We start from the raw sequence: 27,855 nt of genomic DNA on the forward strand, positions 1-27,855 counted from the left end.
GTTCCTACAGCAAATGCCATTTCCCTTTTTAATCTTCAATCAAATGACCCCAGAAACTAATTCCAGCTGGCTTATGAGTCATACTAAGCTTCAATTTCACAAAGATAAGTTGAGTATATTTGATTTTCAGAATATCCAGTCCATTGCTTTTTCATGGTTTTATTTCATGACTAATCAGATTCATTTCAGTGTAAAGTGATAAAACCTGCTAAAAATAACACCTCCACTGGTCATACATTCCCAATTCATATGTCATAAACAGCAGTTGTTATATTCACTAATTAGCATGATACATGCTCCTGATTACACTTTTGTTAAACTTAGGTGTCAGCTTTTCCATATGTCCCCTCTGGAGGTCTGTAGTACTTTGGGAAAGCCATCAGCTGTATCATGTTGAATGCATACTTTCTGCATTTGACATTCTTCAGAACGTTCTCTATGCGGCATCCTTCTCTAGTGAAAGGGGGAAAAAGTACAACTTCATGAAACATAGAATAAATAAATATGCTTTATTTGTTCATTGCAGAGTTTCAGCAACAGTTGAAGTAAAAATAACAAGGATTCAACTCTACATTTTTGTTTTCCATGAGTGATGATACATCTTACAGAATTAAATCCAAGGCCAGGCCCAGTACACTTATTGCCCTCAGAAATAGGTGATAAGATTTTCCATCCCCCTAATATATCTGCCCTTGAGGTTTAAAGTTCAGTAAAAAAATTTAATAACTTTAATGATACATTTTGTTCTAATTCCAGAAATATATTTGCCTTTTAAACCTTTTCATACCTTTCTTTTTCAATTGATTTGCTATATATGTGTGAGTATACATTGCCCTAAAATGCACATTCTAGGAATAAGGAATTTTATTAAGTCTGGCCCTAGAGATTCGTGAAGGAAAGTTTCATCTCTGCTTCATTTGCTGTATGTTCAGCTTTGCAATGAAAAAAAGAGAGAATGGCTTTTCAAACAGCCCAATCCACCTCTCTGCTTTATAAAGGAAGGATGTTCGTTCACATACAGTACAAGAGTCACAAGTGCCAAAGTGGTGCATCAAGACATAAACAGGACTTTGTTAAAAAGAATATAAAAGTGTACTGAAAGCAAAAGCAACTAAAGCAACAATTACAAACAGGCTAATTTCATTACAAAACAGAACTTAGTATATTCTATTTACTCTACAGAAAAGGGTTAGTTGTAGCAAAGTAATAATAATTTATTAAACGAAAACAATCCCGTTAGCTAGTTACAATGAAAAAACACAACGGAAGATAAGTCTCACAAACCATTGCCCTGCCATATAGGGGTTAGTTTGTGTTGTGCAAATTTTTTTTTTTTTTTTTTTTTTTTTTTTTGTCAGAGTAATTACTCTGGAAAGAGGGATTCAAGCATTCAGGATTCCACAACTTCTATACAGTGACAGCATTGTAAGTGGGCTTTCTTTGCGCTAATTACAGTGGGAAAGCTTTACCATGAACAGAAAGAGCAAATCAATTCACTCAATGCATAGTATACTTCTCGGAGTTCAGAAAAAAAGAATGAAAACACAGTACATTTCAGACATGGGAATCTTAAAGATGAATCCTTGGGGTCTGAGACTGTAGAAATATTACAACATGATTCTTTTTTCTAGAGTTAGTTCGTTGCTGTTTGTAGAAAAGAAAGGAACACAAGTAAAGTTTATTGATATTTGGCTAATAGCAAAGCAAGACTTAAAATAAGCCACACAACCAGCAGGTGTGAGCTGACAAGCAGCAAGGCGACAGGATAGAAGTGTCGAGCAGTTGGCTTGTTATCAGTTAGACAGCCTGTTTCGGGATCATCCGAGTCAGTCAGTGCTCCCTGGGTCTGTCTGCTGTTAAACAGGGAAGTTAGGAACAGATAGAACAGCATTTCAGCAGCAAAGAAAGCCAACATGCAGGCATTTTGACAAAATGAAAGTACAGAGCCATTTTGAGGAAATAGATTTATCTAAGTACTTCCAGTATAACTTTTGTGTTCTACAGCTGACACAGGAAGCACCATCACTGGGCGGCTACTAGCATACTAATGCTACTAGGTGCCTTGGAGTAGTATTCACAAGTGAACATTAAATCACTTCCACAATGAACTACACCATCACTAAAATCAACACACACACTGAACAGAAATGAAATAAGGAGGTTGAAAAAAAAAGTTAAGGAAGCAAAGAAAAAAAGATCATGAGTACGTCATAATGCAACACTGAACAAATGATGTCTCCATGGTGCTCACAGGCTTTTCAGTCCTGCTTCAGTATCTATTAGGAAGTTTATTGGCAGAAATGAAAAGGCCACACACTAACAGCTATTCTAAAATAGTATTAAATGATGGTAAACTGACTTCAAAAATTCATCACTGCTGGTGACTCAAAGTCCATAGCAGTTCTTTTTATTCAAAGGCTCGCACCTGCATTCCTGTAAGTAAATCACCTTGTATCTTTATCAGTCAACACAGGGAGGAGCTAATCTACTTAGAAGGAAGTTCTACTGAATCACGCTGGATTGTGTGGTCCTTGTCCTACCAGAGCAACAGGGACACTTCCACTGCCAGGCTTGCCTTTTGTATTCTTGACAGATTCTCTGTAAGTACAATTACTCACACTGCAACCACACTTCTTCAATTCCTCTGAAGCTTACTTGCATACACTCAGGAGTCCTGTTTATAGACTTCCTTTGGGCAGCAAGGACTGGCAAGATTTTTTTTTTTTTTCTATTTACTATGAATATCCTGTGATGAAAAGATAACTTGCCATTTTTTAATGTGGACTTGAGAATATCCAAATATATCAGATGACAATGCAGTGCCCTTTCAGAAGGACAGGTCACAAGTATGCTCTTGCTTTCAAGAGAGAAAAAGCTGGCAGACATTATCTTTACTGTCCCACAGCTGCAGGTAAGATGAAGAGGATACTCTGAAAACAGCAGCAGCCACATCACCTTACAGAAAGCCTGCCTTCTGACTCGTGTGTTAAAGGGCAGTGCTACATTTCCTAAGCTTGGATAGCAAGAGAGGTGCAAGAGCTGCGTTTGCAGGTGGAACCCTAGGCAAGGGGGGGTTGATCAAAACCTTTCCTTGCCCAATTTCTCTTTTGAACAAGCCTTCCATAATAAGTTCTTAGTCTTAGTCTTTGCTTTGAACTTCAGTCTGTATGTCACACTAATAAAGGGATCAATACATACTATTTTGAATAGCAAAATAAGAGATAAAAAAATAAAACCCCTGCTATTTTCATCTACTGCTGGTGGCAGGGTGTTTGCTGCTTTTGTTCTACAGATCTCAAGTGTCCATGGATGGAACTTGGGCAGAACTGAGACTTTGCTGTAGACATTATCTCAGAAACTATCAAGAAATTAAGCTGATTGCATGGTTTATTGGCCTTGTCAGCACTGAAATAAGTAATTCTGTGTTTCTCTATCAGACTGCTCCAGCTATGCCTCTGTCCTAGGGCCCACCTACAGAACTGCCTTCCTCTTCTGCTCACAGTGACATTACTATTTGTGATCAGCTGGGAGGACTAACTTTATTGTTCCCAGTTAATGTTGTCCTCCATTATGTATTTCTATATACTTTTTTAAGAACCTGCTGCTTGCTGGTTTTCCTTTTCTTTTTTTAATCTCCACAGCATCCCACAGGTTTGTCCCTTTGACCCTGTCCCCTTACTCCCTTCCAACTCCTCAAGGTGAGCCTGCAGGTTTCAGCTTACTCCCCTTATGCCCACAACTCATGAGAAGTCCAGCTCAACCCTCCCAGTCCCATCTCTTCCTTCCCAGTCACAGAGTCCGGGTGATTTTTGTTTGCCCTGCATCCCTTCCATCACAGACATCACGTGTGCTCCTATGCACACACCAAACTTTTTTCTTCTGGAGAAATCCATCTGGGCAGCAGTGAAGTTGAGCATTCAGTAGGGTGCACAGCCACTGCATTAATCAGATTGATTGTTTACACCAATCTGGAGAGCCCTGGCTTTGCACACCAATGGTTCATTCCAAGCAGGCTGAGTCACACACTTGCAGGTTGTTCCTACAGGGATGAACCCTCCTGCTTCTGTGGTGTGCCTTGCTCTGTTGGACTCCACATCTCAACAGTGTCTGGCTTTCATCTGCATTGCTACAAGTCACATTAGCTTCAGTGAGATTTATGCGGGAGTAATGATGGAAATACAGATAAAAGCCATTTGTTCTCTTTTTTTTTTTTTTTTCCAACAGAAAAGCCTACAGTACATTTGTTCTTTGATATGCTGAAAAGAATGATCGGTGTCTTTTAACATAAAAAGTTTATCTTCCCCCCAGGAAAGCAACCGTGAACAGCTGATGCACAGGCACTCTGTTCCACAAATTAGTCACATCATTCAATGCATGATTCAATAAGATGTCGCCAAAATAGAGCAAGAGGATCCAAGTCCATTATTAGCTTCCTAAGAACAAGCTGAGCAGAATAGCTACGCATGCTTTTAATTGAGGAGGAATATTTGATCAGGGTCAGATGCCTTGCTATAGCGTGTGCCAACATTTCTCAGTGCAGTGCAGTGACAGTGCCTTCCAACACACCCCAAAGTGTCCTCTGCAGTGACTATTGAACAAAGCAAAGACCTACACCCAGCTGTCAGCACCATAACATTGCTTCCCCTGGCTCACCCCACCCTGGAGGAGTTTCACTGCAAACAGCAGAAATCCCACTAGTGCCCTGTCAGCTGGATTCATGTGGCTTCTGACTGACAGCACAACCAGAACAGAGCGCTAAGGGTGCTACATGCTCAGGTGTGAAGGTACAGCCATAGTTTCAGACGTTATCTCCATCACAAATTGAACTTAAACAGCAAAAGGAAGGAAGAAAACTTGAAAAATAACCAGCAAGTTTCTATTTTACAAATAATTTAAACAGAAGTAGTGAAACCACCTAAGTTCGCAACATCTGGAGTCATGAACACCCCACTAACCTATCATACAATTTTTATTCATTTACTCTCAAATTGTTCATTTGAGACCTCCGGCACAGCACAAACACATTGTAGCAGCCAAGGGTTCTGTAAGTTAATGACAATATAACCATTTCAGCCTGCCTTCTATCTCATTTGATGTTTTATCATCCTAAACTCCTGTTAGGAGTTGCTACATGCTTATCAAATGAGGCAAAGGCAAAACAGCAGGTATTTTTTGTTCTTTTCAAATTCAGCTGATAAATTATTTGGACCTCAAAGTAGTGAAGCAGAGATGATGAAAATGGTGTGAGGAAAAAGCCTCTCAAGTCCTTAAGAGAGTCAAGCACACACATGAGGGCACATTCTGGCTTTCGATTGTCAGTCACACTGATGTCCCTGAGCAACGTTTTTGGAGGAGATGATTTTCACATTTTGGGATGTATGCTTCTTTTTTAGAACTTTTCCAGCTACAGTTATTAGCAACACTGGAAACGTTGAACTCTTCTACACGATTTCTTCAGGTGGAATAAACAGGCAGCTTTCTATTAACAGGTGTCCCACGTGCTAGTGGTGACTACCGTTTGAATTCATGTCCTACTGCACTTGTACTTTATGGGAATTTCCCTTTTTTTTTTTGTAGACAGATTCAAGCAAGGTTTTTCTGGTCCTGATGTGTTTTTCTTCTTAAACTTCGGTGCTGACACAGAAAATAGCAAAAGTAAGTTGCTTCTCTAGAGTGCCATCTGGTAATAGTAGAGACATTTCTTCAAATAGAAAGGATGGCTAACAGTTCTCAGTCTTACACAATTTTGATAACTTACCTATTCCTTTTATTTCAAGACAGTCAAGTTCATAAGCAGCTTTCAAGAAGCAGCTTCTCTTAAGCAGTTTTTGGAACGAAAGCATCCTAATTTCTACATGATACATGTTACTGGGATTGACTGAAACACTTCAGAGAATAATCACCTGTATCAATGTACAGCACTACAGTTCAAGAAGGCAGCCTTAACTTTTTCAAAGAGAAAATGTGGGATCCTTGTGAACATCTCCTAGCCATTACCAAGCTGCTGCACTAGCACATCTAGAAGAATAAAACATCATGCAGAAGGAAATAAACAGGTATCAGCCTAGTCCTGAAGGATTTCAGTATCAGAGCAGAACTCAGATAAAACATATAAAGGAACATCGGGAAACAAAATTTTATTTTGAAATATGAAGTTGATGCAATAAACCTCCAACAATTTTTAAGAACAAAAAATGGTTCTGCATTGTTTCAAAATGGAAGCTAAGGGAGGGGAATCAGCAGAGACATCTTTTGTATCAATGATCTTTAAAATTATTCTTTTTCTGATACGCATTTAATAACTTAAATTTTTTCCCTCAAATCCACATGGCACTAAATAAAGTAGAAGATGCTAGAAATCAATTTTTGCTGCTTACATGATCCTATAATCTCAGCTCAAAACAACGAGAATTGCTGAAACTGATAAGCAGTCTTAGATCCAAGAATACTGAGAAATTCAGTTAGTGATTTAGGAAGCTGCTATTTAAACATACACAAAAACCCCAGACTGTTTATCAAATCTGTTTTATCAAATTGTCACACTAAACTCCCTCCTCCTGTTTTAACCTTTTGTAATGCAAGTTTTTCCCTACTCTTGTTGCTAGAATAGAAATCCTCTATTTCCCCACTCCTTTCTTCTCTCCTTGCTTGGTTATAACACACGACTTTTCTAATGCAATATTTAGGAAATAGAAAGGAAAGTAGATCATACAATATGAGGCTTGACCACTGAGTTGGACCATGCAGCAGATTCATGGTGCAGTCATGATGATAGGACACCTAGATCTTGAAAATCAGCTATTGTGAAGTAACTGTGGGGTTTGGGCTCAAAACCATTACAGAGTTTCAGTCTGTACAGAGCTAAAAATTCAATTTTGAGGAGGTGGTCAGAGACAGCAAGCTACTGGAGGCTCAGTGCTGGACAGGGTACAGGTTTTCAGCACTATTATGAACAGGCCTTAACAGTTCAGTACAGAGCAAGAGATTAATAAAGAAACCCTCTTGCAGCAATATTTAATAACAGGCAAGGAGACACTTGGTCCCACAGCCACACAACCACATCCGGGAAAACCCTGTTGTCTTATGTGCTGACATGGACAGGGATCCTTTGGAAGGAATGCTGAAGTCAAAACTCAATTTACACAGTTGCTCTTTTGCTCTGCTGTGTATGTGTTCTCCTTGAAGTCAAAATAATTATAAATGTGCAAATTTATGACCTATTTTATCAGCTTAGCTGTGTTTGGATTTCCCAGAGCAAGTGAAAGAGGCACACACCCTGCACTGCAGGCAACAAAACAGCACAACTCACTCCAGCTTTGGGCCATGGAAACATCTCCCGAATTGCTGGTTCACACAGAGCAACACCCCTATATTTGTCTATGTTTACTTTTTAACATACAATTAACTCCAAAGAATAGACGGGAAAAGGGCAGTTTCAAGCTTGATATCTAATATGCATAAAACATGCTACTGGGTAATATACATCTCTACCAGTGTTCATCTTAGCACTTTAGAAATCTCTGCTGATTGCAGAAGAATTAATATTTTCCTTTTTGACTGATACAGAATGCCTTCAAGAATGGTTTTCCCTCAATGTTAAAGAGTATCTATGTGGTAAAAAAATAACATTGACAAACTTATTATAGTGAAAATACAAGAAACATTAAGAAAAAATTCCAGTTAGAATCACAATTTTTGTCACTGGTGCATTTAGGACACCTCCATTAGCAGGCTAAATTCACCCTCAGCATCTGAACAGCAAAGCCAAGTTGACTTTCTGTGCCTGTGTCCCTTAATCTGCCAAAATGGACAGCAGATGCTGCCCCATGGGCACAGTATCCTGGTCATGCCAACTCCCAAAGTGCCCTGGAATCACTTGAGAGCACACTTAATCTGCCAAAACTGCATCCGCAAACATTTAATAATTTCACTGTATAAAATGACTGAGATCATGTTCTAGCATCTGTCCCCAGAGGTTTTCAATTTACAGCTGTGGCCAGAAGCTTCAAGTCCTGCAAAGTCATTGTGGTGACTGTGTGAGAGATTAGCTTCAGAACTGGAAAGTGATGGGTTTGCAGAGGAGATTCTTCTTTACCTGTCGAGACAGCAGAGCAGTTTCTGAAACATGATTTTCACCTCTACTGTACTCCAAGGAAAGGATTTGCTATTTCATTCTGCTTTTTACTGATAGTCCTCTGTAGTATTACACATCAATTTTACAAAGGTTTCTCTGTCTATCAAAAAGTATGGTTCTAATAATCTTCCTAGACACTCTTCTATAAAGTATTAGGATTACATGTGTATGGGAATTTCTCAGGTCAAAGTTGCGAAATCTTTCCTGACAAATTTCTCTTACAAGGTGTCAAATTCAGTCTAATGTACGACCAACACTAAAGCCAATGTGGTCTGCATCTCTGTGCAGGAAAACAACCAAGCAAAACCCCACGGGTTTGACATTCACTTGAGCTCTGAACAGATCCAACATTTCCCTTCCGTAAGGGTAGGGCACTGGCATAATTGGTTAGCGAGTCACACTTGTTTCCAGACTGTTTCTGTCACAGCAAGAGAGTTTTACTGAAGATGTAGTTACACATTTAGCTCACATAGCACAGTGAAACATAAATCCATGATAAATTCTTTCATATGTCTAATCAGGTTTAAATACTTTCTGTTGGCCATGAAAATAAATCTTTGTGAGTCATCCCTTTTCTTTTGGCAAAAATTTTTTTAGTCTTTTTCCCCATGCTGAGGACAAAGTAGCAAAGCTGATTTAAGAGGCAGAAAGGGCTTCCTACACTAGTTAACAGACACGTGTGAAAGATGAAGCTTAAAATCTGTTATTCATTTCGAGATGTCCAAATCTATGGGTAGGATGACAGAATTAAGGTCAGAGAACTGCTGGTGTAAACAGAACATCATTTAATCTATGTTGCATCCCTAATTTAGGTATTTTAAGGGAGGAGGGTGCTGAACAGAAGGAATTCTAAATTTGAATGTTGTGACTTGCTGGGTTTTCACTTTGAGATATATGAAAGGAGGAATGCAACTGCTTTTCATTAATGACACCAAGAGACATAGTCTCTTCATGGGATTAACCAAAGTGTGAGTCATAAACTGCAGACAACTGCTAGTCTCTAAATAATTCAGCTAAATAATGTCAGTTCATTAAAAAAACTTTCACCTAACACACTGATACATTTTTTAAAAACCACAAAACCAGTTTGAGATTTTATCTGTTCTGATCCCAGCTGTTCTTTCAGCAGCACACAGTCTGGGGGTATATTTATACAAGGTGAATTTGTGCACATATAGATTCCCCAGCCACAAAGAAAAATGCATCTAAATCTGATTTTAGCTGCCACCAGGAAAAAAAATGCAGCCCTGTTTTGGTTAGGTAGGGAGCTAACCAAAACAACCTATCCAAAAAATGCATAGGCTGGGATGCACACTGCAGCAACCTGAAAATTGTGTCCCAACATTACTACCAATAAACCATCTTCTCCTCTCTTCAGCAGGTAGATTGTTAGAGAACTTTGGAAAATGCAAGGAAAACTCCATTTGAATCAGAAACACACAATTTTTCCATGTACTTCCTTCAGGGCAAATGACAAGGCTGGATAAAATTCTAATTTAAATGCCTTGAATGCATTTGTCATCTTTTCTGTTAATAGGTACAATGTGGAGACTTAGAGAAATAAACCTTTCTATGAGAAATTAGGAGTGAATGTAATTCTTTCATCTTACTTGTTTTGTTTCAGTATCTTTTTAGAAGATGGCTGAAATTTTGGAGTCTGTTCTTCACTCAAGTACCAAGGAGGAGAACTGAAACTGAAATCTTTTAAACAATATTGAATACAAGCATTTTCTCTTTGGTTGTTAAGCTGCATTTGTAAGGAAATCTTTATTTGAATGCTACTGCAGATTTGTTAAGAAGTTCATTGTATCTCACAAAGACAATATTAGCACAGATTCACTTTTTAAGCAAAAATACCACTGCACTGAAAGGGAAAATAAAGAGATGAAAGCCCATACTATTTTTCCCCCAGTATCAAGAAAAAAAAAAAGACTTTCAGAAGATTTGAGATCACTAAAGACTAAAAATTCAATAAGCCATTTATTTACCTTCTGCATTCCTAAATCTTTGCTGGCAGAAAGGAGTAAATAATTTATAACACAGGTGCAAATACCTTCCTCTCTGCAATAACACTACATTTTTCTCACTGTTACAAAGAGCTGAAGGACGTGGTTTTGCTCAGTGCAGTAACAGTAATTGTCAGTTTGCCAAAGATCAAAGACGCAGTTCTCAGGATAAGCTCTATGAACTATGCTCAAGACTCCCTGAGCTCAAGAGGAGTTCACTGCACTGTCAGCAGCACTTAACCATGAGCTAAGTCTCTGACAGATGAAAAAAATGGCCATTTATTTCCTGACCTGGACTGAACTATCAGATACATATGAAGTTTCTTATAAAGTCAGTCTTTCCTGCGTTGCAGACTGTGTTCCCTCAAGCGCATGACCAGTGGTGCTGAAACATTATCACCAGAGTTTAAACTACAATGCCTTGGGACCTTCTACAGAACCTGCCAATTCCTGAAACTTTGGAGTCTCTGGGTTTGAGATATTTTAAGTATGAATGTTCCCAAGCACATGTTTAGCAAGCCACATATGCAACTGCCAAGCAGAACAGCAATGGGGCTTTCCACATTTGGTGGCAATTGCAATCACGGGGAAAAGAGGGTGTTTTCCTGTGAGAAATCCAAAACATTAAAAAAAAAAAAAAAAGAACCATCCAAGATTTTGTGGGAAACATTCATCCATTATTATTTTCTTCTGAAGAAGCAGCATGCCAATAGCAATGTTGGAGTATTCCTTCCTTCCTTCCTTCCCCAGGATGGGACACAGAAGGTAGCAAGTGGGTACAAATGTCTCACTGGGATGGTGGAGAGTGACCTTTGTCTGCAGTGCATTTTCCTACTCTATTATATGCACTGCTTATTATGTGCACTGGAAGGAAAACAGCTCAAGGTACATTTCAGAGTTTCATCATCTCACGGTGCTCCGACTTTAGCTAAACACTGCTCCAATTTTCCAGAAAAACTCTGTATTTTGAAATAACTACAAAATATTAGACTACACAGATTGAGGTTGTGCTGGAGGCAATGCCAGTGCCTCTGATTTTACACTCTCTTTATAAGAATACAGTTCTCAACTATATTCTTATACGTATATAAGATTACATTCTTATTACATTTGTATTACATTCATATATTCTGGTATGCTTATGTTTCTGGCCATGCCTTCTTCAGTCACTAGGAAAACCAATAACACTTATTCATATGCTTCAGGTGTTTGGATCAAATAAATATGAGCCAGAGGCCAGGTGTTCATACAGAAAAACCTACAGTGCAGCCAAAAAGCACACAGGTTGTTAATGAGAAACATTTCATCCTCTCCAAATGCCTGTAATGTCAGGCCTTAAGGAATTCCGCTTTCTTTTCAATTTCTAATAAATGCTAATGTCCTTCAATTATATTGCAACTCACTCCACATTAACCTCATTAGGAATAATGCTGCCTTTCCAGGTGAGTGAGGGATGTCAGCACTCACAGTCCTCTCTAGCACTTGCTCGTGGCCAGGGGACTACGAAAAAGGGCAGCCACCCTCCAAAAACATCTGAGCAGGCTGATTCTGTCCCTGGTTTTTAGATAATCCTGAGCTTCTATGTCTGTTGGACAGCACTTACAGGCTTCTGGTAACTAAACAATTTCGGTTTGGTTATTTTTTAAAGATCTCAACAATTCTTATAGCTTTATTCTCAATTACCCTTTATTAAAAACTTATGGTCAGTTAACATCATCTTGTCAGAGCCTGGTTTACACATGGAAATTAGTCCACTTGTCCCTTTTTATTAGTATTCAATTCTGTGTTAAATGCACTATTAATGTACAGCTACTGATAGCTTAAATAAAATCTATAAAACACAAAAGCTGCAATTAAACAGCAAAAGCAATTTAAAAAAAATTATCTTTGCAGAGCTACAGGCATCTCTTGTTATCTCATTAATGTACACATGGGACAGGGCTTGTGCTCTCTTTGTTGTTCATAATATCCTTGCTACTCTCTTAGAACACTGGAGTTGGTTAAAGCAAGCACTCTGAATTCCTTGAACTATTTCCTTTGCTTTTCCTGCTTGCATGAATAGCTAATGATGGCAGATATGAGATTCAAATAAAGCTAAAGATATGTGAGTGCAGGCCAGCAGCTGCACTTGTCAGACAAGAAGGCTCATCAATGCAGACAGAGTATTTTGATGTATGAAATAATAAATGACATTTTCCCATGTATGGTGCACAGTAATGAAGCACATGCAGAACACTACAGAATATGAGAAATATTATAATCCTCCCCAAGATGGAATTGCTCACAGATAATGGAAATTTCAATGGAAAAGTAATGGGTTTAGATTTGACCAATAATGTTCTCTCGAGTGCAGAGGAATTCAACAACCGAAGAAGCAACAGACAACCTGAGGGCAAGGAAAGAGCTCTCTACCAAACACTTGCTTCCATAAACAGGACATACTTTATTTAGAAAGCTTCCTCACCCTCCCATTCATTCAAATTATTAGCTGCATATTTTTATTAAGGAACACTGATTATAAGTTCTTTTTCAAAAATAAACACATCAAATCACAATGGTAGAAAAACTAGAGCAACATCTAACGAAATACTGAAAAAGTGTTCTTCAGTATAGAAGTATAACTTCTGCACATGTATCTACTCAAAATGGCTAAATATCTGCAGAATTTGTAATGTTGCTGAAGTTATGCAAGCTAAAGTAACTTTGTCTGGAAGAGTTATCAAATAAAGTTTTTCTATGAAAATAAACAAGAATTTAGCATAAGGGCACTATAACTACATCACTTGATGGCTACTGCTCTCTATGTAAACAAGGAAAGTAACCAAAGTGGACTTCTACCCTTATTGCAAAGCATGCAGTAGTTATCATATGAATTGAGCAAACAAGCAGCCTCTATCTTGTAGCAGCTAAAGTTTAAAGAGTAACTTAACAGTACACATTTCGTTTCTTACCCATTTCTTCTTTCTAATAACTCCTGGCTTCCTTGACCTCATGATAATAAATAAATTAGTGTCTAGTGACAAGCATATGTTTAAAAGCCCATCAGGTTCTGATGTCAGCAAAATTTTCCTCAAGCTAAGTTTTGCCCTCATACCTTTATTTCACCTTCAGGTATTTACCATGACAACTACAGAATACACTTCTGAGACCTGATCCAACTCCTTTAAAAGGCAACATTCCCTAACCATGAGTGGCAAGTCTTTGGGTGCCAAATTTAACAGCCCAGGCTTCCTCTAGTTCTACAGAGCATCCCCAGGATGATTCAGGGCCCCTAAATCAGGCTACTAACCATCCTCCCCAGGACAGTATTGGGAACCTGAGTCCTTAGCTGGGATACAATAGCTATCTAAAGTTTTATGATAGAAATAGCTTGATTATAAGTGTTGCACTGAATTCAGTGGTCTTTGGAAATAACTTCTCCAATGCCAATCGCCCAAATGTTTTTTCCCTCTCATCTTCAAAGAGCTTCATAATCTCAAGTCCATACTTGCACTGCCACTGTATCCCCTAAAATATGAAGCTCACAAGCCTAGATTTTATCTCCAGCACCATAAACATAGTCAAACATGATGGATAACAACATAAACTTTCAAGCTCACTTGACGACAGAGTACTTTTGAAGGACAGACTTGATTTTTGTCTGTAGTGTAAATAAAAGAAAAACCAAGAGATTTATGAGCCAGGAATTGTCAGGTTTGGGCTACATTATGATGTGGTACAGAACATTAGGCTTTGCAACAAGATGAAATGTATTATTTCTCTTTTGGCATTCCATACCCAATGGAGTATGGATAGCGAGCTTCAAGTTTTTATTTTTGCCATATAAGATCATTTGACTTTTTCCACTCCATTGTAGTATATTTTTAATTTAATAAAACTTATCATTAAAAAACCCCTTCTAGTTTATTCAAGGATTACAATTCAGAGGGGGTTCATTTAATTCCAATAGTTTTAACATCTGTGGTTTAAGTTGCAGAAAGCTTCAAAAGTAGCTATTGAAGTAATGTATTGCTTCATTTACAAAGGAAATTGGATGCCTAATGCATTTTGTGGTGCAATAATAACGAAGCTGTAGTATTTGCATAAAGCAGCCCACAGTAGTACCAGGTGTAGGTCCTGTCTGAAGAAAGGCTTTTAGACTTTTCCTAGCCCAGTGTGGACACATTATTCCATCGGGTTACACATTAGCATAGAGTTTTGCTTTCCAAATGGCTTTGATTGGTCTGATCAGAGGATCAGCCTCTTCATCTCAACAACCTATTATTTGCTACAAGGATCTCATCCTGATAATCATGAGCCATACTTCTTCTGGGTATGAATTTATGTAGACCTAATTCAAACCTAGGAGGTGAACTCCAAACGGTGTTACCGTATTCGCTGCAACAACAAGCAAAGCAGAAAATGTCAGGGTTTAATCTGCTCAAGAGAGAAACACTCTCAGAAGAGAACTATGTCTCAAAAATATCTGTCTTGTGTTTGAACATCTGTGTAAGCATGCAGGAGGTAATCTGTACTAAGTTCAAGTTCATTACCACCTCATTGCAAGTTTTTCAGATTGGAATTAAGTTAAGACTGAAATGAGGTTTTTTTAATCCCTATTGTGCTGCACCAAAGAAGATGCTTTGTGACAGCAGGAAGAACGATTGCCTTTAGGATAGAAAATATAAAATTTGAGATACATCTGTCACAAAAAGATTTTTAAATAGTCTGCTAAGCCTACAAATACTTTTCTACACTACTGTACCCAGCATTGTCTTGCCAGTGAATACCCTTGGTGTAAAAGTAAGAAAATGTGTCTGATTTGAAAAATGTTACTGCACTCAAGTTTCTCTGAAAACCAAGAACAAGAGCTTGATCACATTGTATGAAATGCCTACATTTTCCTAGAGCTTCTATCCCACCAAAATTTTCATTTACAAACAAAGATCATCACATGAAGATAATAAATCTGGCAGCACATCTTGGGCTCCTTGCATGGCACAGGAGAGAAAATAAACAGCATCATAGTCGTCTGATATGTGCCAAATTACTTGAAAAATAAATTCAAAAAGCGTCTTCACACGGCAAATGAACGTCAAACTAACTTTAATGTGGTTATCTACAAATTTGCTGATAATATCACTGTGATAGCAAATTTTTACAGAGAAAGGTGACATAGGGAGCAGCCTTCTCCCTGAGGCTACCACACAGCAGGAAAGCCAGAGAGGATTTTATTCAGGATGATGTTGAGGGAAGATTATCCATCAGCACTCAAAAGCTTAAACACCAGTTCAGCAGTGTCCAGAAGGCAGAGAGCCTTGAATTGTGCAGCCAGCATTGCTGCATTTGCTATGTCAGCATGAACCCAAGTAGCAAGGAGGAGTGTGAAAACAGAATTAGTACTATGCAGAAAAGTGAATGTCAGTAAGGTAATGAACATTATTTACAAGCTTTGCTATTGCACACTCAAGTACAGCAACAGGACTCTTATTTAAAGCAAAACAGTCTATGAGAAGAGGCCCTTTTAAAGAAAAAGTAGATTCAAATGAAATTTCAAACAAAGGAAGGACTATGATGTCATAAAGGACTTGGCACCTCTGTACTAGTTTTCTCCCACTTTAAAATTGAAAGAGATCCAAGAGCATTTCTTTCTCTTGCCCTTTGGTTGTCAATTATAAGCTTTTTAAATCAAAAAACATTTGACTTTAAAAAGTGCAAGTGGAATAAATACTCAAACCAGTTATAGCCAATATTATCAAAGCAGTCTCTTGTGGATTTTAAGAATAATTTAATGGATCTTTGAGAATGAGATATTGTTGTAGCTGCTTGCCTCTGCCTGATGCTACTTTGATCACTTCAAAACCAGCCAATAATGCCTCTGCCACAGTGCCAGTTTACCCATTTTCATTTGCTTTCCTGAGGCTTTCAATGTAACAACCATTTAGGAGAAATAAACTTAGAACAGAGACCATGCCAGTCTTGGTTAAACACCATGAGCTAAAACCCTAAAGAAACCAAACCAAAACCATGTGAAAAACACTCCACAACAAACTACTCTGGACCCTCACATATTTTACTTACTACACACCACAAGGCAGTTTGTTGGAAGCTGCAAACCTTTCTGAGCTGATTACTTTGTATTCTGTAGATGCTCTGCTATCAACAGTTATGAAAGAATTACAAAGGAATTTAAATTAAAAAACCACCAACTTTGGAACGATGGTTGCAAATCAAATATAAAAGCCAACACTATTTTGACAGGAATTATGTATTTTCATCAGATTTTCAGTTCACCCAGGACACAAACTATTAACCAGATGATCCTACAACGGGGTTTTATAAAATACATGACTGTGTGATCAGATTGCACCTCAGTCTTTTCAATGTTTCAGTAATCTAAACAAGTTCCTCAAATCTGAAAAATGCTGAGTGGAGAGGGGCTGAAGAGTAAATATATATATTTTTTAAAGTCAGGTGTATCTCAGTGATCTATTGCAGATAATATGATGCCTTTTTAGCCTGTCTTTCTCTAGAAAGCAAAGGGCACATGCTAGCTCTCGGTGTGAGGGGAAGGAACAGCAATGTGTACATATCCTCTTTGGGCACAAGGACTGAGTTCAGCTAAACTGAAATGTGGGATAAGAAGGCTCACACATTACAGTGTTCCCACAAGGGTAAGGAGACGTGCAGCCAAGGGGAGGCTGTAGCATGAAATTAAAGCTGATGATACATCAGAAAACCCATAGGATGAATGAGAGGGACAGAAAGGAAGGTTTCTTATCTATGTACTACACAACAATTTCACGGAGCAGTAAGTGAAGTTCCTGAGCAGCACACACAGAGGCATTGTCTCCCTCAGCAAGAGGCAACCTAACAAAAGAGGCTGGTTCACATACCAAAGGATGTCATCCCTTAACAGAAGAGAGAGGGAGCAGTGATTCCCTTCCCACGCGCTGATCTCCGTGGTCTAAGGGACTGTAGATCTTGGCTAAGCCTTGTCTGGAATCACAAGACTCTGCAGAGGCAGAAACGCGCTCTGGCACCTTCCTGGGGCATTAGGAGCATCTCCAACAGAGCAGAAAAGCCAAGGGCTTTTCCCACTGCTGGAAGACAACACACACATGGCAACTTGCAGGCTGGGGAGAGGAGACAGGCTGGCAGGGAAGTAAACCCAGACCAGGGCACGGGAACAGCACTGCAGATGCACAGCCAAACCAGTGCCCAGGGATTGTGGCATTAGGGGTTTGGTTAGACCCACAGGACAACTGCAGCACCACTAAGTCCCAGGGCTGCAGAAACTACTTTAACTGTTCTATCATTAGGAGTCAGCTGTGGAGCGGGCTGTGCACTTTGGCAGGACTCCAACATTTCCTTTGCATTAACTTCCTTACAAACATGTGCTTTCTATTCATACAAATTATAGCAGAGACCTCCACTACTAAGAATGCAAATTCCCCAAACTATCTCCCAGCTTTATCTCTGGGTGATCTAGAGAATAGGACAGCAATATAATACTGCTGTCTCCATTCCTGGGTTTAGTTCCAGCTGACTGCAGACAACATCATGAAAGTAGGAAATACATAATAGGTACATAATGATCCAAATGGAAACTCCTCTGGTCACTGCCCTGCAAACAGCTACCAGGACTTGTATTGCAGGTTAATACTGAGAAACAACTTGTTGCTGCCAGGGATTCCAGTGAAAGGTCACCAGTGGCTGCTGTAATGGTAAGGACACGCTTACAAAATGTCACTCACCAAACCAGAGCTGCCACAGAAAGCAACAAGTAGAAACTACTGCTAAAACTAAGCTGAGAAAAGCCACTGTCAGAAGAGTTTCTATAAAAATACCACACACTAAGATGTTACTGCAAGAGAGTAAGAAACAGGGAAATGCTCATTGGAAAAAGAAAAAGCAGCAGGCTGAAGGGAGAAAACCCCCATACATCAAAGACAGTTCCTCAAATTATGGTTATAAAATACGGGGGCTGATGATGACACACAATTACATCTCTCCTTTTATTTTGGTATCCAATATGATTTTAGATTCCTTCCCTAAAGAACCTGAGATAGAAAAATTCAGATCCAGTGTCTGAAGCTGAATAGGACCCTAATTATTTGAAAGCACAATTGTATAACAGAATGTGCCTGGTCACCTTATGAATGCATCATAATAAAAAATGGAAAAAGATAATGTGGAGATTGAATGCTGAATTCTCTCATGTCATGTACATCTTAAGCACTAGGCTAGCCCCCAGAGATGGTGGCTGGCCCTGAGCCAGTGTTCCATCCCAAAGGATGGGACTCAGGGAAAAAAAACCTGAAACCAGGCTGCTGGACAAGAAAAGATGATTATCTGAGCCAGAGAGCATTCCTACAATAGGAAACTAAGTTTATGAAGGGATCAAGGGAGTCTAAAATGAGAGGAAAGATAAACCTAGAAATGTATTTAGCTGCTTCCTTTACAAGGCAGCCAGAGCTATAGCCTGACACTCCGTCACCTTTCTCCTGAAGGAATGCAGGATCTGCTATCACAAAACCACCTTGTCTGGAAGAGCAGCTGGTTGCTTCATCCTTGTGTGCCCCCTCCCACCTTTGGACAGTCTGTAGGTTGCTGGGACTGCAGACAGGAAGTTATGAGCCCTCCCTGTCCAAGTTATATCACTCTGAGAAGAACACTGGTTTAGAGGCCAGTAACTTCTAGAAGAAATTTCATGTTTGATAGCTTTAACTCGCTGTTGTATGCTACTACTGCCCTCTTACTCTCATTTCCTGCTTCTTTCTTATCTACATTTTAGACTTGGCAGTGTTGTTCTTCCTGAGATTTAGCTGAACATGGCCAAAGCCATGGTAATTCAGCTGTAGGAACTGGATTTTCAATAGATAATGAACATGCATACAGGACTTTTCCCACACACTCTTCCAGGAAATCTTAATCAAAGTGAAATATAACAGGAAGAAACCTGGTATTACTCAGTCTGGTGATTATAAACATCTGGTTGTTGATTTCTGCTAAGACCGAGTTTTTCATGGAAGCTCTTAATAAGCAATAAAGCACTAGATGAATGAGAAAATTAATGAAGTTTTCCATAAGCAACTAGAAAAACCTCAAAAGTGAACACCAAACAATATTTTACAATAATCTAACTACTTGCATGCTAGCTTTGTCTAATCACAACAGGTGAATTAACTTTTAGAAAACAAGATGGATGGCAGTTCAAAGCACCAAAACTGGACCTTACTGTTACTTAATGCCCAGGCTCCTATCAGCACATCAGGTGATGCAAATCATCTACAGCTTCCACCTCCAAATAGAGATGTTAAGTTTCTAAAGAGCCATAGAATGATGTAAAAATCTATACTGGAAGTCAGGCTTGCCTTTCGAAAGTTTTGTTTGCACTGTGCTTATACTTTTAAAAGAAAAAAGAAAAGGTGGTGGAGGTCAGATATTCCTCCTCCTCAACTCACTCATTTTTAATGTCCTCAAACAGCTCTTTAAAAAAGGAGATATTTTCTTTATAATTGGCTCATCAAAAGCCCAATACTTGTTGTCCAGATCATTCATTCTTTGAACTCGTGCTTCAGGGAGATTTTTGATAGGCACTTTATCTAAGACACCCTGAAATATCCTTAACCGTTTCAAGTGGAAACAGTGTGTGCCACACTGAGTCAAATTTTGTATTCAATGTCAGAAACACGTGACAGGTGTTGTGCCCAGCTCAGAACGATGATAAGGCTGACAGCATGGAGGATTCACCATAGACAGTGGATTTGTCATGGCCTTTGTTACTGCTTTGAGGCTTTATTGGAAACATGCCCAATGACAGGAGATCCTGAGGTTATTCATGACCCACAGCCTCCAAAAGGGATCCTGTCACTGAAACAATAAAGCTAAATAGAGTCAGAAAAGAAATAAATTTTAAAAAGGGAAAAAAATCTATTTTTTTTTACAGAGCTACTTCATTATGCATTGCCCACCAGTCCATCCTCCCTTAACAGCAGTCAGCTCTAAAGACCAAAAAAATAGAACCATGTGACAGATACTGCAATGAACTCAGGTAAACCAGTTTTGTGCCTCTCTGTCTCTTGGAATAGACTTAACACTGAATGATAGGAAACATTCAGGTATGGGTGAAGGGAAAAATAAGAATATTGATGCCTGCAAAAAGAGACTTGGAAGTGGCAGAGACATTATAAACAGGGTTTTAATACGATGTGAATTACAAGCACTTGATACAGAGGGGATGATATATTGATTTTCCTCATTCTGAACTATGCCTGTCACTAAGATCAATGGAAGTCACAAACCTATATCAAGGAAATTATAATATGTGGAATTATTTATAGAATGGCTGCTCCAGGTACACATCAATTGCAGCATCATAATGGCCCGACTTATGACTGAGGACAAAGCCATCTATTACATATTGTAAATGAGAAAGTGTGCATTGCCATCATTGCTTCATTTTCCACATTTTTCATAAGTGAAAGGAAGAACTAATAGAAGCATTCTTGTACAGCCTTTTTTTATAAAGAAGCAACAAACATTGTAGAGTTTATCACTAAACGACAACAATTCCACTTACAAACTAAGTCATTAAAAGAACAGCTACAGGCAGTATTTTCCAAAACAGAGTTATGCAATGTACACCAAGGCAAATACGCTGAAACTTTGGGAATCACTTCTGGATTGCTCAAAATTCTGGGCACCCTGAAGAAGCTGAAAAGCAGCAGCACACAGGAGGGCAGCATCTCCAAGCTGCTGGTGGCAAGGAAGCATGAACCTGTAAACGCATGCTTCCTTTTTCCACTGCAAAAGCTCTGTCACCACTGGCAGACAAAGAAAAAGTCTAATGGCTACACAGGCACCTTTATAATTTTCATATCTCAAAATTATGGCATTTCCAATAAAGTCTGCTTTTGAATCACCATTTACTTCTACAGTTCACTTAGTTTCACAGCAGTCTCTACCTCCCACTGTTAACTCTTAAAAGAAGCCTTTCAAAGGTCAACCCAAACTGTTAGGATTCTAGATGGTAAAACTGAATTTTTCATGTCTACTTGTTCTTCTGAAAGGCTTAAAAGCAATTTGTGGCAATCAGCACAAAGGGATTTGATTGACAAACTTTAACAAAGTGATCTAGAGAAGATTCATTGGGAAAAAAACTGCTAAAATTGCAAATTAAATGGCAAATAGTTTTTCTCTGTCTGCCCTTGAAGGAAAATAGGTTCTCTTCTTAGACGTGAAAATTTTGAATTCGGGAGGGAAAAAGAGGAATTTGGCTGGGTTTTTTTTGTATTTTATTTTTAAACCTCTAGTATTGTGTTAGACTGATAGCAACCAGCATAGTTAGAAGATTTATTTCTTTACTATCCTGATGGTGCAAATTATTTTGTATGCTACTGCCACTACTGCAAAGCCTTTGCTTTAGTCCTCAGACAATCCTATTACCCAAGTCAAAGTAACTCATTTTTCACCTACTTTAATTCAGTTCTGAAATTCATATACAGGGCAAGAGCAGGATAAAGCTTTTGTCTGTTTGAAAGTACAGCATAACTGATAGATTTTACATTTTTGTAATGGTGCTTCAACCTCATATACCCATTTGCTTGTTTAATTTTTAAGTATTATTCTGATTTTTTTGCCTTTACAACATTCTTCTGTGACTTCAAATTACTGTTGCCTGCAAATATAACTAATGTGTTAATCTTCTCAACTTTCAAATCACTCACATGACATAAACCCACTCAAAACCATTTATATTTTGATCTACAAAAACCTACTACATTTTTTTACTAACAAGTTCAGGTTTTTTAAAATTATATTTATGTCTGTGAAAATTTTCCAATCTCCTACTCTACTCAAAGCTATTCTAACATTATGGCGATTTTATGTAATTAAATTATTTTCCTGTCTGGTAACTTACTGTAGTTTACATACTTTTGTATTTATTGGAGACATACCAGAAAAAAAAAAAAAAGCATTTGAAATGCCAAAAAACAAAATTTAACACAGAAAACTCAGAATTCATTAATGATAAAATATGTAGTTATGAAAGACTGCACAAAACTCATTCACTCACTGAATCACTACAGAGACTGAGGGATTTATGCAAGGTGCAATACATCCAAAACAATACAGCTCAGTTCAACACACCACATCTCACTGCATTAGTAGCACTTGTCAACTAAACCTACAGCTAAGCCATCTCAGCTCATTTACTCTTTATAAAATTACCTTTTCTCTTCAGAGCAGCTATCTTTGCCAAAGGACAAAGGGTTTATGTGGGCAAACCTACAGTATTAGTCTACACATTAAGCACCTATTCTGGCAATAATAAATATGAAGGTCCAGAATTACCCATTACAGACCGTAAACATGCTTGTTTACTTATTAGGATCTTTATAAAGCCACCATACAAACAATTTGTGTTTAAGAAAAGTCCAAGATATGATTCAGTTACTTCTTTGCAGGCTGACCAAAATATTTTCTATTAGTTTTGCAGTGACCTTTGTTATATGTTATTCTAGTGTCGGGGATACACATTTTAAAACTCCTCTTGACAATGTGATTAGAACTGTTACTATATGATTAAAACTATATGATTAAGCTCATTAAAACCAATGATGAAAGTTTCTTTAGATAATCTAGCATGTGGATTAATTTTATGATTGACATTTGTTTGCTCAAGAAGGTTTTTTTATTCATCAAAGACTCAGGTAATGAAAAATCTTTACATCTTTTAATTACACATTCCTGATAATATCAGCCTCAATTTCTGCATAGTTGCAATTTAGAATAAAACATGTTTTAATTCACTTCTTCTAAAGCGCAGTAAAGATTTCATCAGGTATTAGTGGCAAACACCACCAGTCCAAACCTACTTGGATGTTTCTTTTCAATAACGTGACTAGTAAGAATTGCCATGCGTAACAAATTTTTCTTTTGCTTTCTCTGTGTTTGTGTAGATGTCGAACAAAAAATTTAATGACTGCGCAAATGGTTTTTAAAATACCCTCAAAATTGAAAGATAACTTTTTTTAAAAGCAACTGCTGCTCAGACTACTGCTCATATTCTACACTCGGTGAGCTGACCCTTGCAAGATTTCACATATCTGTCTCACAAACTGTTAATGACAGATAAAACACACCGCTGCAAAGAGCCTGCCCTGAGGTGACCCAGCAGCAGTCAGGCTGCTGCTCAGGCAGGCCTGGGCTCTGCTGGGCACTCAGAACCAGCCTCAGACCCTGTGCAGGCAGGCCTGGGCTCTGCTGGGCACTCAGAACCAGCCTCAGACCCTGTGCAGGCAGGCCTGGGCTCTGCTGGGCACTCAGAACCAGCCTGGGCTCTGCTGGGCACTCAGAACCAGCCTCAGACCCTGTGCAGGCAGGCCTGGGCTCTGCTGGGCCCTCAGAACCAGTCTCAGACCCTGTGTGCCCGTGGCCCTGGGCTCTGCTGGGCACTCAGCACCAGTCTGGGCTCTGCTGGGCACTCAGAACCAGCCTCAGACCCTGTGTGCCCGTGGCCCTGGGCACTCAGAACCAGCCTGGGCTCTGCTGGGCACTCAGCACCAGCCTGGGCTCTGCTGGGCCCTCAGAACCAGCCTCAGACCCTGTGTGCCCGTGGCCCTGGGCTCTGCTGGGCACTCAGCACCAGTCTGGGCTCTGCTGGGCACTCAGAACCAGCCTCAGACCCTGTGTGCCCGTGGCCCTGGGCACTCAGAACCAGCCTGGGCTCTGCTGGGCACTCAGCACCAGCCTGGGCTCTGCTGGGCCCTCAGAACCAGCCTCAGACCCTGTGTGCCCGTGGCCCTGGGCTCTGCTGGGCACTCAGCACCAGCCTGGGCTCTGCTGGGCACTCAGAACCAGCCTCAGACCCTGTGTGCCCGTGGCCCTGGGCACTCAGAACCAGCCTGGGCTCTGCTGGGCACTCAGCACCAGCCTGGGCTCTGCTGGGCACTCAGAACCAGCCTCAGACCCTGTGTGCCCGTGGCCCTGGGCTCTGCTGGGCACTCAGCACCAGTCTGGGCTCTGCTGGGCACTCAGAACCAGCCTCAGACCCTGTGTGCCCGTGGCCCTGGGCACTCAGAACCAGCCTGGGCTCTGCTGGGCACTCAGCACCAGCCTGGGCTCTGCTGGGCACTCAGAACCAGCCTCAGACCCTGTGTGCCCGTGGCCCTGGGCTCTGCTGGGCACTCAGCACCAGCCTGGGCTCTGCTAGGCACTCAGAACCAGCCTCAGACCCTGTGCAGGCAGGCCTGGGCTCTGCTGGGCACTCAGAACCAGCCTCAGACCCTGTGTGCCCGTGGCCCTGGGCTCTGCTGGGCACTCAGCACCAGCCTGGGCTCTGCTGGGCACTCAAAACCAGCCTGGGCTCTGCTGGGCACTCAGAACCAGCCTCAGACCCTGTGTGCCCGTGGCCCTGGGCTCTGCTGGGCACTCAGAACCAGCCTCAGGCTCTGCTGGGCACTCAGAACCACCCTCAGACCCTGTGTGCCCGTGGCCCTGGGCTCTGCTGGGCACTCAGAACCTGCCTCAGGCTCTGCTGGGCCCTCAGAACCAGCCTCAGGCCCTGTTCGCTGGCAGCCCTGGCCTGGCTCAGAGTTCCATGGAGCCCCACGTACCTCCTCATGCAATCCAGCGCCCGGATGAAGAAGTCTTTGTGCAGCTGGTGCTCGTCCCTCAGGATGGAGCACTGCTCCAGCGTCACTGACATGGATGTCCTGTCTTTGGCACTCTTGCAGCAGGTGAAGCGCACTCCGTTCAGCTTGCGGCAAATCTGAAACACGGGCAGGCCCCACAGGTCAGCCCTTCCTTCCTACCAGGCTGCGCAGCCCTACAGCTCTGCAAGCCCAGCGAGGGCTTCCAGACAGCTACAGCACTTCTCAAGAAGAAAACATCTTCTGGAAGTTAGTACCAGTACACTGAATTCCTGAATTTGACATGGGACTTTCATAACTATAAAAGAAACAGTTCCTTCACCGTTTCCTCACTGAATGCAGCAGCTGCCCTGTTCAATGAAAGCTAAATTGTCTGAATATCTGATGAATGAAGATATGGTGAGTCTTAACTCACAAACATGAATGTAGCAGACTAACTTCTTGTGAAGGTATGGAGTCAGACACATCTAACTTACATAGTTTTTATTTTCAACAGGTGAACTGTTCAATGTATGGCTCACAATTAATAAAGTTTAACAAATTGCTGCCATGGATTGTCTACTTTCACTTATACTTTGAAAAAGTTATAACACATAAAGGAAACATGACATTTTGGAGGATGATTCCTCCTCTTAGGAATCAATCTGTGGTTGTATCATTCCATTAGTTTATACTATGGTTTCAAATGATATTTTACTAGAAAAAGAAAAATTGAAGGAGAGCTTCTGTGCCCAAATCTACCATTTCCCAGATATAACCTGTCCTGAGAAAAGGTAATACTTTGCTTACACCTATCCCTGGGGAATCACAGCTGTAATGGTACAAAACCTCAAAATGTTTGTGAGAATGCAGCAAGGCAATAAACTACAGCAGGAATCACAAAAAGAAACTTCCCGCATTGGCTATCATGGGAGAGCTCGCAGGATGAACTGGAACATGAACTGAAACATGACCAGTGTCAGTCCAGCAAATAAGTGTTTCTTCATCTAATGCTAATTGCATTCTTAGAAATTCTATTAAACAATAAATACTATTAAATTCTATAAAAATCAGAAAATACTTAGAGCCTTTAAGTTCTTTGTGATACCATGGTGAGGACAATCTCAAAAGTTTAATTTAGGGAACCAATTAAGGGAATCTTACTTAGAATCCAAAGAGGTACAGGATAGTGAAGGAGAACCTATGAGTGTTTCTTCCATCATATAATTGAAAATTTTAAAAGTTAAATCTGTTTAAAAATTTGAACAGTTGCACTGGGATTTAAAACAAGTACTATATGATAATCTGCTTAAATAATTATGTGAAAGAACTGTTTCATTGAAGAGATTAATTCTCTTTGCACTAGTATCTTTGGAAGCCCCCGATTCATTGGGGCTATTCGATGTGAATGAGTCCTAAAAAAATTTTAAAATATTAAAAAATCATTTATAAAATAAAGTAAAAAAATCCCAGGTAATTATTCTGGATGAGTGATGGGCTCATATGTGGAATCTTGTACTTCCACTGCAATAAAAAAGTGATATTGCACAGCTACTGCACTGACAAAGTTTTCTTCTTACATCTTTTTCAATAAATAAATGGAATATAGAATAACAGTGTGTAGATCACTAGGACCAGAAATACACATTTCAGAAAGTTAAAGTAAGGGAACCAAGCAATCGTGTCCCACATCATACCTCAAGGACACTAAAAAATTATTTTGAGTAATTTTATATTATCAAAGAATGGATATCAAACAAATCACTCAAATTCTAGCAGGTTCTACCAGTTTAAAAAGTGAGAAAAAGAAATTGTCTGCAAAAAACTATTACAGCACATCTGCCTCCTTTAACCAGTGAGTTTTCCAGTCATTTCCTTAAAATCCATTGCAGTTACAAAGTCAGCAAGCTTATGAAAATGAGTTTATGGTTAGTTCATCAATTTCTTTGAAACAAGAGAGCTCACCGTTGCAGCCAGCCACATGATTTCTACATTCTTTCTCTTTTTGGCCTGGATATTTTGATGAAGACTTTCTAGCAATCCCTTTAAATCATTTTGTTCTTGAAAATGTGGTAAACCTGGGAAAAAAGGACGAAAAAAGTTGCTCATTTTGATAAGGTTGGTGATATGATTGTCCCGACTAAAGAACGCTCATGGTAAAGAACAGGTCTATTATTTACAGCCTTGTTTTGGAACACAGGATAGAAATTACCAGCTAAATATTTAAGGAATAAGCAAACCTTATGTCTTTTGAGTATTGCCTTGTCCTCCCTAAGATCTTCACGTGGAAATTTGAAGTATCTTCAACCTTTATCTTATAAATGGATGGTGAAAAACAAAACCAAATCTCTGCTGTAGTTCTGTTCATCAGCTATTACAGACATTCAAAAGAAATCAGAAAAATAAAAAAAAAACTGAGTGTATTACAACCTGCTTTGATGGGATGATTATTTTTTAAAATTAAAGTAAAAAATTAGGGTTTTGTTTTCAAATTGAAACATCTAGTTTTTGTTTTAAAATATGCCTTAGATTTTTCTATAATGTAAGATAAGGGTTAAACAGCACTTAGTATCCCCTCTAAAAAGTAACAAAGTATATTTCTCCTGAAATTAAGTGGGGCTTTATTTTGAAGTAGAAAATAATTTCAAGTTTGCTTAAAATCCAAAAATTTACCTGCTTGTTCTGGGTATGGAATTTAAGTTGAAGTTTAATTTATCCTACATCTCCAGCAAAAATTCAAGAGTAGGCAATTTAATTTCCCCCTCTGTTTCATATGTATATAGAGGAGGGATTTTTCTAATGTTGCATTTATCCTTGCTAGTTCTGAAAATCAATAAAAACATGCAGAATCTGTTTTTTGAAATTATTTCTTCTCATGGTGGCAAAGTAAAAAGAATTTAAATCATAGTTATCACCAAATAAAGGGGCCAGAATCAAGTGGAACAAAGTGAAACTAAATTGATCAATGGATTTCTTCAAGCAGAGAAAGTAAATTATCCATCCAGTGAGGGGAAAAAACCCCACAACCCAAGCCCCAAACCCAAGCCCAAAAACTTATACTCAATTGGAAGAAAAAAAATGAGGGAAGTATTAATGA

The 27,855-nt window shown here is 39.5% G+C and overlaps 1 protein-coding gene across 1 annotated transcript in view; it reads right to left on the minus strand.

Annotated features, from left to right (window-relative positions):
* Positions 1-237: 237 nt before the first annotated feature.
* LOC128948886 (inositol polyphosphate 4-phosphatase type II-like) overlaps positions 238-27,855 on the minus strand; it is a 128,693-nt gene continuing 101,075 nt past the window's right edge. The window contains exons 19-21 of the mRNA XM_054293645.1: positions 26,724-26,836; positions 24,744-24,898; positions 238-453 (exon numbers count right to left, since the gene is read on the minus strand). Of these exons, the coding sequence (XP_054149620.1) occupies positions 321-453; positions 24,744-24,898; positions 26,724-26,836 (401 nt within the window). The 3' untranslated portion in view covers positions 238-320. The remainder of the gene's footprint in view (positions 454-24,743; positions 24,899-26,723; positions 26,837-27,855) is intronic.

This window comes from Melozone crissalis, unplaced genomic scaffold (assembly GCF_028551555.1).
Source record: "Melozone crissalis strain CALT ecotype California unplaced genomic scaffold, PUWL_Pcris_2 ptg000168l_1, whole genome shotgun sequence".
Taxonomy (NCBI): Eukaryota; Metazoa; Chordata; class Aves; order Passeriformes; family Passerellidae; genus Melozone; species Melozone crissalis.